This window comes from Stegostoma tigrinum, chromosome 4 (assembly GCF_030684315.1).
Source record: "Stegostoma tigrinum isolate sSteTig4 chromosome 4, sSteTig4.hap1, whole genome shotgun sequence".
NCBI classification, from domain to species: domain Eukaryota; kingdom Metazoa; phylum Chordata; class Chondrichthyes; order Orectolobiformes; family Stegostomatidae; genus Stegostoma; species Stegostoma tigrinum.
The window spans coordinates 21452910-21468708 of NC_081357.1; the positions used below are offsets into that span (position 1 = coordinate 21452910).

The 15799-nt window shown below is 39.4% G+C and overlaps 2 protein-coding genes across 4 annotated transcripts in view; one reads left to right on the top strand and one right to left on the bottom strand.

Annotated features, from left to right (window-relative positions):
- The window catches only part of bub1 (BUB1 mitotic checkpoint serine/threonine kinase), a 57421-nt gene extending 50693 nt beyond the window's left edge, over nucleotides 1–6728 (top strand). Inside the window, exons 22-25 of the mRNA XM_048530785.2 lie at nucleotides 928–1085; nucleotides 2136–2313; nucleotides 3822–3928; nucleotides 5254–6728. Of these exons, the coding sequence (XP_048386742.1) occupies nucleotides 928–1085; nucleotides 2136–2313; nucleotides 3822–3928; nucleotides 5254–5455 (645 nt within the window). The 3' untranslated portion in view covers nucleotides 5456–6728. The remainder of the gene's footprint in view (nucleotides 1–927; nucleotides 1086–2135; nucleotides 2314–3821; nucleotides 3929–5253) is intronic.
- tpcn3 (two pore segment channel 3) overlaps nucleotides 6726–15799 on the bottom strand; it is a 61813-nt gene continuing 52739 nt past the window's right edge. For 2 of the 3 annotated variants that reach the window (XM_048530787.2, XM_048530789.2), the window contains 4 exons: nucleotides 12846–12936; nucleotides 12636–12749; nucleotides 12444–12556; nucleotides 6726–7041 (listed from right to left, as the gene is read on the bottom strand). In XM_048530787.2, the coding sequence (XP_048386744.2) occupies nucleotides 6896–7041; nucleotides 12444–12556; nucleotides 12636–12749; nucleotides 12846–12936 (464 nt within the window). In that variant the 3' untranslated portion in view covers nucleotides 6726–6895. Of the gene's footprint in view, nucleotides 7042–11942; nucleotides 12032–12443; nucleotides 12557–12635; nucleotides 12750–12845; nucleotides 12937–15799 lie in introns of all 3 variants that reach the window. The other variant, XM_048530788.2, reaches the window with a different exon arrangement.

Sequence of the window (15799 nt, forward strand, 5' to 3'; positions counted from 1 at the left end):
TATTGAAGTCATCTCGTTTTGAATGCTTTATATTGGTCAATGTTCAACATTCTGTCCTCAAACAATTCACTTTGGTGACAGGAATAGAAAAGGTCAAAAGAACTAGAATTTATTACTTGGAACAAAGAAAAATCAGTCTTCAAGTTCAGAAGATTTGAGAACAGCAGCAAAAGAATGAAGCATCTTTTTCATGGATGATCAAGATTGGCTTACCCTGGTATGAAAAACATCCACAAATAAGCTTCCTTAAAGGCATGGCAATGGGACTAAGTGTTTTCAAAAGGCTAAAAAAGACTTTATGGTCACTTTTATGTAGTACTATCTTAAATGATCTCAACGTCCAAAAACTGTTAAGCAACGGTTCACGTAAAACCAAAACTACACGTTGCTATGTCTAGTTCTGTGGTAATTGTTAATCTAAGTTTTCCTCATTGATATATTGTTCTTTTACTTAGACTGCTCCTGTGTAATAAAAGATTCATAAGTATTCTGCATTTGTAGATTCTCCTGAATAGATTATAAAGTGCTCTACCATTGAGGAATGAATTACCTTGCAAAGGGCGCAATAAAGACAAAAAGGCATATTTTGTGGAGATGAGGGAGAGGAGGAAGTATACTCATTTTGAAAACTTGCTTTTGAACATATAGAAATGACTGTCTTTGAAAATCGCTGGTAAACTTCAGTGATAACAAGGTGTACAGCAGGCCAAACAGAATCAGAGGAGTAGGAAAGCTGACGTTTTGGGTCTGGACCCTTCTTCACAAATGTCTGAAGAAGGGTCTGGACCCAAAATGTCAGCCTTCCTGCACCGTTGATGCTGCTTGGCCTGCTGTGTTCATCCTGCTCTACACCTTGTTATCTCAGATTCTCCAGCATCTGCAGTTCCTAGTAGCTCTGGTAAAATTCAGTATTTTCTTTGATTTCAGAATGCAGTTAATCTATACAAAACAATAAATGAAAAAGCAATGCCTCAGATTCTGGTGATCTACTTTGCCATTCACATTCTGAATATGGTGGAACAGCTGCATAGTATTGGAATAATTCATGGTGACATAAAGCCTGACAATTTCATGCTTGGAGAAAGGTTGGTATTTTTGTTTCTTTCACTAAAAGTCTACCAAATTTATAACAAAGATTTTAACTTCATTGTTATTCCTTCTGAAAAATTCTGATCTATCCTGTGCACTGTTATAGATGTACCCCATAAGTGATCCATGGCTTTGTGTCATACCAAATTCCATGGCAAAATCTGTCCAAATTTGGCACCTGACATCCATCTCCTGCTTAAGTTTGTGGATAGACGCTAGCAGGACTGCCTCTCTGTTCACAGATTTTACAAGCTAAAATATTGAGCAGTGTGAAGCTACTGTTTTTGGACCTGACTCTAAACTCCTTCTCCTAACCGTCAACTCAGTCCCCCTCCCTGGAACCAGTTTTAAGACTAAGTCCATCCACTCACAACTTTGGTGAATTTTGACTCTGATCTTCTGAGCACACTTGCATCATCACCAAGATGGTGCATTTCCACCTCAAATGGCCTTACATCACCTATCTCAGCTCATCTCCTCCTTATACCCCCTTCACGCCTTTCTCTTCAAACCTGACTGTTCAAACAAACTCCAAATTTTACCTTGCGTAAACTTGATGGTCTAATACCACACTTCATGTTATAACTCCTACTAAGCCCTTTTTATACAGTGACCTACATTGTTGCTCAACTGGAAGTCAGTTAACTTTAAAATTCTTATACCTGGTTTAAAATTCCTCCATGGCCTTGCCCCTTTATCCCTATAACTCTGAGATATCTGCATTCCTCTAATTCTGGCCTCTTAAAGCATCCCTAATTTTAAATGATGTACCATTTGGCGCCCTTACTTTCATTTGCCGGTGCCCTAAGCTCCAGTATTTCCTCCCCACAAGTAAACTGACAAGGAAAAGATTTTTACTCTTCACTTCCAGGGGGCATTGTTTAAAAGTTAGAACTAATCCTTTTTAGGACAGATGAGAAATCTTTTCAGGGTTGTGAAACTTTGGAATTCTGCCTCAAAAGGCAGGGTCATTAAATATTATTCAGCTAGAAGTTGTTAATGATTTTTTGACTATGATAAGATTCTATATTATATGTTGAATCTAGGTTCCTAGATGATGCAGGCGGCGTTGATGACACATTATCCCAAGGATTAACGTTGATTGACTTTGGCCAAAGCATAGATATGAAGTTATTCCCTCAAAATACAGTTTTTGTGGAAAACTGTAAGACATCAGGTTTCCAGTGTATTGAAATGCTGTCAGAAAAGCCATGGACATTCCAGGTACGTCATTTAACTTTAATCTTCTGTGTACACGTTTATCAACCATGTTCTGATTTAAGACCTACCAGGTCTGCTGTAGGGCAGGTTTCCAGGTACTGCTCCAGTCTGCCCACAATAGTTACCAAGTGACCATGATACTACTGATAACACCTTCCAAGTGGCACTGAATTCTACAGGGAAGGTTAGAGTGACTGCAGTTGATAGAAAAGCAGAATAGGACAGAGTATAAAGTATAGCAAAACTGAACTTAGAGAAAACTCTCAATAGTTGGTTTATTACACAGTATAATGTAAGATAGTCATGGTGATAATATGGTATCAAATGGTATCAATGTGGACTTCACAAGCTTCAAAATCTCCCCTTCCCCCTACCACATCCCAAAACCAGACCAGCTCGACCCTGCCTCTCTAACCTGTCCTTCCTCCCACCTCAAGCCCCACCCCCATCTCCTACCTACTAACCTCATCCTGCCCCTTTGACCTGGCCATCGTCCCTGGACTGGCCTATCTCCTCCCGAACTCCCCACCTACATTCACCTTTACTGGCTCCATCCCTGCCTCTTTGACCTGTCTGTCTCCTCTCCACCTGTCTTCTCCTCTATCTATCTTCTATTTGCCTCCCCCCTCTCCCTATTTATTTATTTCAGAAGCCCCTTCCCCTCCCCCATTTGTGAAGGGTCCAGACCTGAAACATCAGCCTTCCTACTCCTCTGATGCTGCTTGGCCTGCTGTGTTCATCCAGCTCTACACCTTGTTATCTCAGATTCTCCAGCATCTGCAGTTCCTACTATTTCTATAATATGCCCTGCTTTGTTACACATACTGAAGTAATCCACTGATTGCACGCTACCAGACCCAGACATTAAGGCTTGGGTGGTAAGTACCAGGCAATTAATATCCTCCATGAGACAAAACCTAATCATTCTGGTGTTCAATTTGCTGAATCCCCTAGTGTTAATATCTTGGGGTTACCAGCCATAATACTATGGTTACAAGAATTCTGCCACATATAAAACTCCCGACTCTACAAAGCCTTTACAATTACGAGGCACAAGTCAGGAGTGTGATGCAATATTCTCAACTTGCCTGGATGTGTGCAACTCCAACAACATTCAAAGCTTGACACCATCCAGGAAAAAACCCGTTTAACCGGCACCACATCCACCACCATCTTGCATTGACAGGGCCTCCAAGCAAAACCACCTGAAAGAGTAACAGGTGCAGATGCATGGTTATATCCCTCTCCAAACCAGGTATCATCAGAATCCTAAAACTCCCTAACAGCATGGTTGACGAACACGTAGACTTTGTCAAAAGCTGTTAGAAATATACAATAACTGCTGACTGATCTTGCCAGATGGATGACTTAAAAAACATGTCCTTTCAAATGCTCTATTCTTTTGTAATTTCACTTGAGCAAGAAGATTTCTCAAGTTACTCATCAAACAATACTTTGAATAATTCCCTTTAAAATATTACTTTTCAGCTAATATTTTTCTGTGACTTTAGACAGACTACTTCGGAATTGCTGCCACAATTCACTGCCTTCTCTTTGGCACTTATCTGAAATTGAAGAAAGAACAGGGTATCTGGAAAGTCAATGCAACTTTTCAAAGGTCAGTTTTATATCCCCAGTATATCTGGAATTGTCTATGAAGTGGAATAGATAATGAAATCAGTGTGACTAAAGGGAACAGTAGGCAGAGAGCAGATGACGAACACAGAGGGATGGGTGGTCTGCGGCACATTTGTTTCAATGCCAGAAGTGTAGTAGGTAAGGTAGATGAACTTAGGGCTTGGATTAGTACCTGGGAGTATGATGTTATTGCTATTGCTGAGACTTGGTTGAGAGAAGGGCAAGATTGGCAACTAAATATCCCAGGATATAGATGCTTCAAGTGGGACAGAGAGGGAAGTAAAAGGCATGGAGGAGTTGCATTACTGGTCAAAGAAGATATCACAGCTGTGTTGAAGGAGGGCACTATGGAGGACTCGAGCAATCAGGCAATATGGACAGAGCTCAGAAATAGGAAGGGTGCAGTAACAATGTTGGGGCTGTATGACAGGCCTCCCAACAGTGAGCATGAGATAGAGGCACAAATATGTAGACAGACTATGGAAAGATGTAGAATCAACAGGGTGGTGGTGATGATGGGCGATTTTAATTTTCCCCAACATTAACTGGGATTCACTTAGTGTTAGGGGTTTGGATGGAGCAGAATTTGTAAGGAGCATCCAGGCGGGTTTTCTAGAGCTGTATGTAAATAGTCCAACTCACGAAGGGGCCATACTGGACACGGTGTTGGGGAACGAGCCCAGCCAGGTTGAAGTTTCATTAGGGGATTATCAAAAGGATGTGGATGCTTGGCGAGGGGGCAGAGGAGGTTCACCAGGATGTTGCCTGGTATGGAGGGTGCTAGCTATGAAGAAAAGTTGAGTAGATTAGGATTATTTACATTAGAAAGATAGAGGTTGAGGGTGGACCTGATTTGAGGTCTACAAAAATCACGAGAGGTATAGACAGGGTGGATAGCAAGAAGCTCCCTCTTCTCTCCCCTCCACCCGAGTGGGGCTCTCAATTACAAGGGGTCACGATTTCAAGGTGAGGGGAAAAGTTTAAGGGAGATATGCGTGGAAAGTTCTTTACCACCTCCGCTGGCAACGTGTTCCAAGCACCCACCACGCTCTGCGTAGACAGGTGCACGATAGTGTCATTTAAGCTGTATCTGGATGATACATGAAGGGGCAGGAGTAGAGGAATACAGTTCCTTGGAAAATTGGCAACAGGTTTAGATAGAGGATCTAAATCGGTGCGGGCTTGGAGGGCTGAAGGGCCTGTTCCTGTGCTGTAATTTTCTTTCTTGTCATACTAAATAACTGTCACATTGAACTATGGCTAAGTTACTAAACAGATATTTAATTGTGTATTTTTTTGTTTCAGAGGTCATCATGCAGATTTATGGAATCATTTTTTCAATACCTTATTATATGTTCCCAGCTGCCAGACTCTGCCATCACTTTGTGACCTACGGGAAAAGCTAGTGTCACTCTTTAAAGAACACTATACAAAGAAACTGAAACCACTTCGGCAGCGGTTACTGGTGCTTTTACTTGAAAATAAACCTTCACAAAAAAGAATGTAAATTGGATGGCTGTCTATAAATGTAGATTGTAAATAGTTTCATACTTCATTTTTGTATGCCCTAAATATTGCTGTTATTTCAATGTATGTTTTCAATAGTGGAACTTAGATTCTATAACAGAAATTGACAGCAAAATCTTTAAAGCATAAGATTGTGCCATTGTTCTTTCCAGCAAACATAGGCCAAGCCTTGCCTTCTTACTTTCCAATTTATCAATAAGAGTTCTTGAGATTGCTTACAATCTACATGTTGTGGGAAGACTCAACCTTGAGTTTTTATAAATATGCCACTTTAATAGCAGTCATTTAAATTTATGGTGAGTTTGTTTCCTGTCAAAACTTGTGTCTGTTAAAGAGTATGTAGAGTTTATTTTAAAAATGTATGGAAAGTAAAATGGTTTAATTGGATTTTTTTAAACGACAATAGTTGTTTCACATCTTAAGAAACTGAATGCTGCATCGGAACACTTGTTCAGTTAATATGTCAGTCAAGCTGCAAGTATCCCACAGCACTTGAAGTTTCAGACATTAACTGCATTATAACCTTGAATGGAGTGTAATTTCTGGTCACAGGAGCAGCATAAAATGATTGTGATTTATCTTGGACTGTATTGCAATATAGAATGTCTACCAATTTACATTTCAATATTTAATGTCAGGGATTCTTTGAATTAAATTATTGAGGCTGGATTCTTTGAAATCACAGCTAAGGTAATCTTTCAGGAACTTCTACCCTAAAAGAGCCCCTTTTAACCACAAGTATCATTGTGGGTTGGCTAGAAGTCCTTATTGGACACTTTTTTCCCCCCCCTCCCCATTCAGAACCACTCTCACATAGAACTCAGGATTTTTCATATTATGTTGATACATTTCATAAAATTAAAAAGGACCAACTCCTCAGTTGTGGATGGTACTACATTACAAACTTCCTGTGCCTATGCATGACTTGTAGAAGTGTTCTTATGATAATTTAGGAGTTGAAATAACGTGTGCAGGAGCAAAAGGGGTTAAAATGATATAATCATGCAGGCCCAGCCTGTGACAGTGGTAGGGTTAATTTAGAACTCGATAGTTCATCATTTAAGAACAGTTTGAATACACCCCAGTTGAATGATTGAACTTGTAACATTTTCTTTCCAGGATCAGTCCTCCTACATGGAAATTCAGCTACTGACTGCCTATTAACATAATAGCATCATGTGATATGTTATTACTGTCAGTGTGTTTAACAAAGGGTTCCACAGAAAAATAAAACTAATGAGGATCATTGATCATTTCAGTGCAAGAATTCATTTGAATCCACAATTGTCTTCAATGTTAAAGTACACACTGCTCAAAAATAGCAGAATAATCCCTCAAGTCCCATACTACAGGCTTCAGTAGAGAATATAAAAGCGGGTGTAAAGTACATTTTTCATTTTGAAAGATAACTTGTAAACGGCTATGCTATACTATCAAAAGTGGGTTGCTTAGGCAGATAATCATTTGGTGAAAGATTATCAATCTCTTCAAGAGTTGGTATTTCATCTTCTGGTTTTAGCTCCTCCTCAAACATATGTTGCAGCAAAGCATCAACAGTCTTGTATCCTACAAAGAAAAAAAAAACAAGTTTATCATTTAGTAATTAGAAAAACCCTTTAATAGCAATGATCTCCACAAAACTTGGTAAAACTCAAATGTGAAGACAAAGATCTAACATGGCATTTACAACTAAAGTCCTTTTCTTCCCCCACTCCCAATCTGAACAACCAAGGGGAAAATTATACAAAGTTCCGGGAATAAAAATAAGCCACATTGTGTGCGTCAAAATGTTTCTGCAACCTTGTCTATCCTCAAAAGGTTTTGGAAACAACATTTGTGTGGATAAAGGCTACTTTCAAGAGAGTTATTTGGGAGAAATTGATACCTCTGGAGTCATACTTTTAAAAGGGAATCAAAGCTTTGGAAAAGAACAACTGACAAGCAGAAGGTAGACAAAAGTAATTTTAACTTGATTTAGTTTTAATCACACTCTGTTCCATAGAAGACAAAGTGATTTAAAACATTGCTCGCAAGTAATGTTATGCTCAGTGAAACATGCAAAACATTATCCCTACATCAGGTTCTGTGGATTTGCTATTACCCTAATGCACAATAGTATAAACTGTTGTAACAGATAGCCGCAATGTATAAATGATTACTGCAGATTCTGCCAACTACAAAAATGAAATTTTTGCACACTAAATTTGTGAAATCAGTTAACTTAATCCAGTTAACTGTTTTAGGAATATACTTTATTAATACAGTATAAATCAAAAACACTTCTACAAGGTTTTTAATCTAAAATTTAATGCAGCTGCAGATTGGTCAAAATGTTCCATTTGCAGAGCACAAAGCTCAGACATACCAATTGCATCTTAAAAGTGGCATTAGAGACAATATTTACAGAGAGTTAAGTTCAAAAACAGGAATTTTATTAAGTTACATTTGTACAGAAATGGTAATTGCTGTCAATATAGTCTCCTTAGGCAGTTCCTGGGTAGTGGCGATGTATTTCTTCCACTTTTGTGGGTCATGAGGTAACCAAGTAATCCAGTATCAGATGTGCAGACTAAGCTATGGGTATCGTAGATGGTATTTGCTGAAGCAGGTGTGGGGAAACATAACTTTATATCAGCTCCTCCTGCTTGCAATTGGCCTAGGTGGACAAAACTTGACTGCTTATTGGATACTTCTCCATTTTAGATGATCTTAGACAAGAGATTGTCTGAGTTGAAGCGGTATTATTTCCACTGAAGCTTTGAAGATATCCCCAAAACATTTCGTCTGCTCTACTGGTGACCACTAGCCATAAAAAGCTCAGGGTGGAGAAATGGTTTTGGAAGACTTAAGGTCAAGCAATTGAATGATAGGCATTTTGGGTATGGGCCAAGCATCAGGTGCTCTGCCTTAAGGTGCTTGTGTTGAAAAAAAATCTCAATGGTTCTTAGTGGTCATTGGCAGCAGTAAACCATGGGTACTGCTGAAAAGAGGAGGGCGAGCCTTTAAAGCGTTTCTTACATTTATCAGGACAAATGCCAGAGATCCAAACTTCAGGAGAAAAGGGCATTGATTGGTCAGCAAGTCGATCCCAATTGTGCTTTATCCAACAATGCCTCAGCCAATCAGCAACTAGCTGTCCTTTAATCATGAGAGGAACTGAACCTAAAGTAAGGATGTGGAGATTGGAGAAAGGATGCAAAATGTGTTGGAGGTGGTTCAAAGAAAGGTTACTGGATTGATAGTTGGAATTTGCGTGTTACCGTAGGAGGAATGGTCAGACAGACTAGGCTTGTTTCTACTGGAATTTAGAAAAGTGAGATCTGAAATAGTCCTCTCATGGAATCAGTCCAGACCAGGGTGGGGTTCTGGTTTAAAATCCAGGCTCACTTTTTCAGAACAGAGGTGAGGAAATTGTTTTTCCTCTCACAGGGTTGTATGACTTGAGGGTTTGAGTTATAGCGAGAGGCTAGATAAGCTAGGACTTATTTCGCTGGAGTGTAGGAGGCTGAGACAGTGACCTGAAAGGAGTTTTATAAAATCATGAGGGGCATGCTTAGGGTGAGAATAGCCGAGTTATTTTTCCTAGGAGGCATCTAAAACTAGGAGGGCATTGGTTTAACGAGAGAGGGGAAAGATTTAAAAGGGACCAGAGGAGCAACTTTTTCTAGAGGGCGGTTTGTATGCGTTATGAACTGCCAAAGTGCTAGTACGTTTAAAAAGACATTTGGACAGGTACATAAAGAGGAAAAGTTTAAGATGATGAGCCAAACGTGGGCAAATGGGACTAGTTCAGTTTGTCCAACTCATCCATGCTGACCAAGCTGCCCAAAGAGAGTCTGTTTTCATGCTGTATGACTATGGCTGCCAAATTTACATGTTATGAAGACATCTGCAAGGTGTATCTACAAACAAACAAAACAGGAATAGACCATTAAGTCCCTTGAGCCTGCTCTGTCATTCCACCTACCCTGATAACCTTGCAATCCTTTAAAAGATTCCATCTATGTATACCTCAAGAATATTCAATGACTCTTCCTGAAAAGAGTGATGGAAGCAGAATTCCAAGAAGATTCATTAACTTTTAGAAAAAAATGTTATCTCATCTGTCTCTCAAACTGGTGACCCCCAGTTTTTAAAACATTGATCTTTAGTGTAGTTTCTCCCTTAGAAGAAAGCAACATAGCCTCCTCCAAATCCACCCGTCAAGACTGCTCAATGCCAGGGATGTCATGTTTCCATTAAGTCACATTTTACTCTTCTATAAGCCAGTAAATACAATGTAATCTGTCCAATCTTTCCTATTAAGATAACCCACTGATTCCAGGTGTCTTTTAAACCTTCTCTGAATTGCCTCCAAAGCATTTACTTCCCTCATTAAACAAGGTGACCAATATGATTAGTGATATCCTATAGGGATCTGTGCTGGGACATCAATTATTCATAATCAACTTAGATAATGGAAAGAAAAGCCAAAATGTCCAAATTTACTGACAACAAAATTGGGGAGCATTGTAGACAGTATAGTTGGCAGCATATTAAAAACAGGATATTGATACATCGGGTGAATAGGCAAATATGCAGCAGGTGGATTTTAATAAGCAAGTGAGAGTTTTTCCATTTTGGACTGAAGTATACTGCATGGAATTTTTTTAGTCTTATAAAATGCACAGAGTTAAATATAGTGGATGTCTGAACAGATTTTGGGGTTCAGGAGCATAGCTCTTTAAAATAATACAGATGTAGAAATTAATCAAGGCGGCTAATGGAATACTGACCTTTGTATCTAAAGGAGGAGGAGTATAGGGATGCTGACATTATGCTGAAGTTATACAAAATCCTACCTAGACCCCATTCAGAGTACTGAGATCAGATCTAGGCATCACACCCTAGTAAGGATGTTTTGGCTCTTGAGGGAGTTCACAGCATGTTTACAAGATGATACCTGGACTTCAGAGTTAGACAAATTAGGCCTTTATTCACTAGAATTTGAAGTTAAGAGGTGATCTAAGAGAGGTCTTCAGGACATTAACAGAGAAAGACAGGATAGAAAGAGATAAAATATTCCCACTGGTTGAAGATTCTAGAACCAGGGCTCATAGTCTAAGAAGTAGGGTCACACCATTCAGGAGAGACGTTAGAAGATACTTATAACATGTAAAGGAGTTTGAGGTTTGCAACTCTTCCTCAAATGGTGGTTGATGTTAATTCCGTTGTTAAAATTTAGATTTGAGATGGCCATTTTTTTTATTATTAAATATGGCTATCAAGGGATATGGGCCCATGACAGGCATAAGGAGTTCGGCCACAAGGCATGCATCTTATTGGATGGTGGAGCAGGGTCCAGCGGCTGAATGGCCTACTCCTGTTCCCGCATGTATAACTGAAGGACAGCCTCCCTCTGTTGAATTCCAGTCCCATTATAATTGACAATTTATGAACTTGGCTAATTACTTGCTGTACATGCATAGTAATCTGTTGAAATTCATAAAGGAACACCTAATCCCTCTGCATCTTAGAACCCTGAAATCTCATTATATACACATGCCTGTAATACTTCTTTTATTCCTCCTGCCATAACAGACAACTTCATATTTTCCCCACACTATTTAACAGATCTTTGTCCACTCAACCTATTTATATTTTCATAACCACCTTTTATCTTCTCCACAAAATACTTTCCTACCTATCTTTATGTCCAGGGTAAATTAGGCAACATCTGTGCTTTCATCCAGATCATTTAAATAAATTTTAAATAGTTGAGGCCAGCACCAATCCCTGTAGCATGGCTTCAGGAAACCTTAGTATCCCAAATATCCAGCTGTTCCCCTCTATCCACACAGAATGCGTCACCTCCTCAAAAGAACTCCAAAACATTAGTCAAATAGGATATCCCTTTCATAAAGCCATGCTGACTCTGAATACTCGAAATCATCAACATGCCCTGCTTGATACAGTGGCTAACATTTTCCCTTTGATAGATGTTAACTTGCCTATAGTTACCAGAGGTGAAAAAAAAAACCAAAACTATAAAAGCAAGAGATAATGGGAACTGCAGATGCTGGAGATTCCAAGATAATAAAATGTGAGGCTGGATGAACACAGCAGGCCAAGCAGCATCTCAGGAGCACAAAAGCTGACGTTTCGGGCCTAGACCCTTCATCAGAGAGCTCTCTGATGAAGGGTCTAGGCCCGAAACGTCAGCTTTTGTGCTCCTGAGATGCTGCTTGGCCTGCTGTGTTCATCCAGCCTCACATTTTATTAACTATAAAAGCAAGTCCCATTTTCCCACATCCGTAATGAATTCAGACATTGCACCAAACATTTTAGTTCTATTAGTTTTTAGATTAAAGGTATAGTTATGTTAAAATTCATAAGTCCAATCAAAAACAATAAAATTGTATACATTAGCATCTGGAATCACAATTCTATTAAATTTGATTTAACACCACCACAGCCTTTAAATGCACCCAATAAAAGCATATGTTGTCATAATCCTCGAGTGTGTTCCTGGCTCATGAAGTCAGTCGCACTTGCTGCAACATGCAAATTCCCATCTCTAAAGGAAAAACAAATTTAAATGGGATACTTTTAAATGGGATGCATGTTCTTGCAATTACATAGAATAAAATTTGTAAATATTTATTTAATATACTTTGCTAGAAGCAAACTGTTCATTTCCCACCTCCCCAACTTTGGAACATAAAAAAAAATTCAGCTATATCCAATTATCCAAAGCACAATCAATGAAACAAGTTTAAAGTGCTACCAGTTTTACAGTCTAGTTGTCTACAAAGTCTAACAAGATCTGCTGTATGTCCAGCTTTTTTGCAGCAAATATAATAATTTGTTTTCTCATAAGACAATAAAAAAGGATGGTGGTTGAAATGTGGAGGCTGGATGAAATATTCAGTCAGAAGGGCATACAAGAACCTGGTTTAGTATGAAAGGCAAACAGTATATATACTTACTAATTGAAGCTATTTTAAATCTCAGTTTGGATTTCAAGTCTGAATCATCAGTACTGCCAAGATCATTTTCATTTGTCTCCATGACTTCAACTAGATTTCCAGGGGAGTGGTCCCTAAATTAAATATGCAGGTTAAAAAGGATTGGTAACACATCCAACTTTTGAGCAACATACTCATCCCTGCTTTACTTACACACAATCTCCCATTCCAAGCTCCTGAATTTTCTTCTCAACAGCAGTTTCTACAGCACTTCTGGCCAATGAATGTTCCACAAAAAATGCTTCCAATACAAATGCTATAAAGATGCTTTTGAAAGAAGGGGAGGAACAGAAAACAAACATCACATTCATGTTAACTCACCAAGGTATACTTGAATAAAACAACACAAAAAATTGGACTTACTTTATTAGTATAATAACAACCATTATGTGAAAGATGACGAAGAAGATCCTTGCAGTTAAGTGAGTTACTTTCACAAATCCAGCTGCAATAAGTATTGTTGTTAAGGAATAAAAAAACCGCAAAAGTAAAAAGGAAGTCCTAACTATTGGAAAAGTACTATGACTAAACTCAATATGCTTAACACTTATTTCAAATTATTGGTTATTATTCACTAGAGTTCTACAACACTCTGCATGTATAAATACTTCCTAACATCTCTCTTGAATGATCTGCCCCTTTTTTAGATCATACCTCTAGTTCTATAATCTACAAACAGCTTTATTGGTTATTTTTATCTGCCCTGTCTTTTCCCGTTAATATCATGAAAAAATTTAACCATTTTCCCTTAACTAGTTTGCTTTGCTTGGCACCAGCCCCACACAGTCACCACAGTGCGGAAGGAGGCCACTCAGCTCATCATGTCTGCGCCAGTTTCCCAAAGGAGCACTGTCACTGATGTCTGCTTTTTGACCTGCTCTCATAACCTTGTGTATTTTTCAAAGAACAGCTCTATTGAATTTGCCTTCACCAGACTTTTAGGAAGTGTACTGCAGACCATAAACACTCACTGTGAGAAACAATTTTTTTTTTAAAATTAAAAAATGTCAGAAGAGCCAGTGGGACAGCAGCTTAGTGAACTGTAAAGGGAAAGCAATCATTCCATTTTAAAAGATGAAACAGGACAGGGATAGCCACTTAGCAGCAGGGAGAAAAACACCACTTCATTTAATAGGACCCAGGACCAGTTTGTGGACTGACCATAGGGGGACATAATAAAGATAGCAGAGGAAGAAGATGATGTGTCATGACTGTAGGATATCAGTGGTGGGGGGGGGGGGGGGGTCCTAGATATTAGTTTGAATCAAAGAAAATATGTTTGCAGTCAGAGTTTGAGGAGCTTCAGGTCAGAGTCATTGAGCTGATAGATGAGGGAAGCAGATAGTTACGTGGACATTTAATTCCAGGGAGGTGGCTGCACTCCTTAGGACTGGTCTTCTGATTTGACCAATGGTCAGAGACAGGACACTTCTGCAAGTGAGGTAGGCAAAAGCAGAAGTGAAGGTGCCCTGGCTTTTGCAATTGGCTGGGTTTGAATTTCTGAAGCCTGTCTATGCCACAAAAAAAAAAGCCTACGGGGTGGATGAGCAAAGCAATCACGGCACTAATGTTACAGGCAGCCATTCATACAGGGGAACTATAGGAATGTATAGTGAATGCAGGAGCCAATTGGCATGGGTGTAAATGTGCACAGATCATTGAAAGTGGCAGTTGATAAGGCAGACAGACAGTGTTCTTAGTTTTACAAATAGGGCCACAGCATACAAGAGAAAGGCAGTGATTTTGAACTTGTACATTTGTTAGCTTGAGTATTTGTCAGTGCCTCATTAGATGAGAATGCAATGGAGTGAGTGCAGATGTGACTGAGAAGAACAGGTCCAGGATTGAGAAACTCAAATTACAAGAATATATTAATGAAGTTGGGACTGTTCTCTTTGGAGAGAAGGCAGCCAAGAGATTTGATAGGAGATTTTCAAAATCATGAGCTCACTGTATACTGTAGATGGGGGAAAGCTGCTCCCTGTCAAAAGGGGAGGGAGGGACAGACAGGAACAAGACAGTATATATTTAAAATCTTGTAAAAGAAGCAAGGGTGACGAGAGGGGAAAAAAGGAACTTCACACAGTGGTTAGGGTGTGGAACGCATGGCCTGGAAATGTGGTGGACATAGATAATATTGAAGCATTCAAGAGGGCATTGGATGGTTATTGGGATAGAAATAGTGAGAGGGGTATGGGTGAGATAGGAGGAGACTGGCATATATAAGTGAGGCTTGTTTGAAGAGCTTGTGCAGGCATGATGGGCCAAATGACCTTCTTTTGCACCTCAAGAACTGAGAGATTCTGTGGAAGAGAAGACAGTTTAAAAATTAAGGGTCTTCCATTTAATTCAGAAATGAGAAGGGCTTTTTCTCTCCTCTCAGAGTATGCTGAGTCTTCAGAACACTCTTCCCCAGAGAGTGAAGGCAGCAGTGAATATTTCTAAAAGCACAGGTGGAAAGAGCCTCACTAACAGGCTCTCCTTTTCTCAGGAAAGGCATTCCCAGACAGGAAGCACAAGAGTTCATCAGATGGCAGGAGTGTAACGAAGACAGTTTGGACAAACTAAGCCGATATTCTTTACAGTTTTGAAGAACAAGGGGTGATCTTATAGAAACTTCCAAAATATTTAAGGAACAAAAAAAACACAGTAGATGGTCAGATTTTTCCCCTGGTTGGGGAGTCTAGAACAAGGCAGCACAATTTTAAAATACTGGAATTACTACATGGGTCCTAATAATGACTCGGAGGGTTACGCACCTTTGGAATTCTCTGCCACAGGTGTGCGGAAGCTCAGTCTTTCAGTAAGTTTAAGATACAGACTGATAGATTTCAGATTACCAAATGCTGTACAGGGTTAGAATCAGAATCCCTATAATGTGGGAGCAGGCTTTTTGGCCCATCAAGTACACGGTGACCCCCAAAGAGCATCCCACCCATCCTCGCTCCCCACCCCCCACCTTATCCCTAACTCTATTTCCCATGACCAATCTACCTAACCTTGACATCTTTGGACATCCTCTTGGTCTTCTATTCTCCATGACTAATGATTTTAGCTTCTCCAGTATAATTTGCAAAACTGGAATTCTTCATCCATGGAATCATTCTTCCTGCACTCTCTCCAATAACATCATTTCTTCCCTAATATGAAGTTGACTTGGCTGCATTTTTGTTGCCCACCTCGCCATTCAGAAAAGCATTCATTTTACAACTGACTCCCCAAAACCTCCATTACTGCTGGTAAATTCAGCCTAGTTGCACTTCTTAAAGAATGAAATCTTTACTTTCTATAAAATTCCATTTTCCCAAATTAATCTT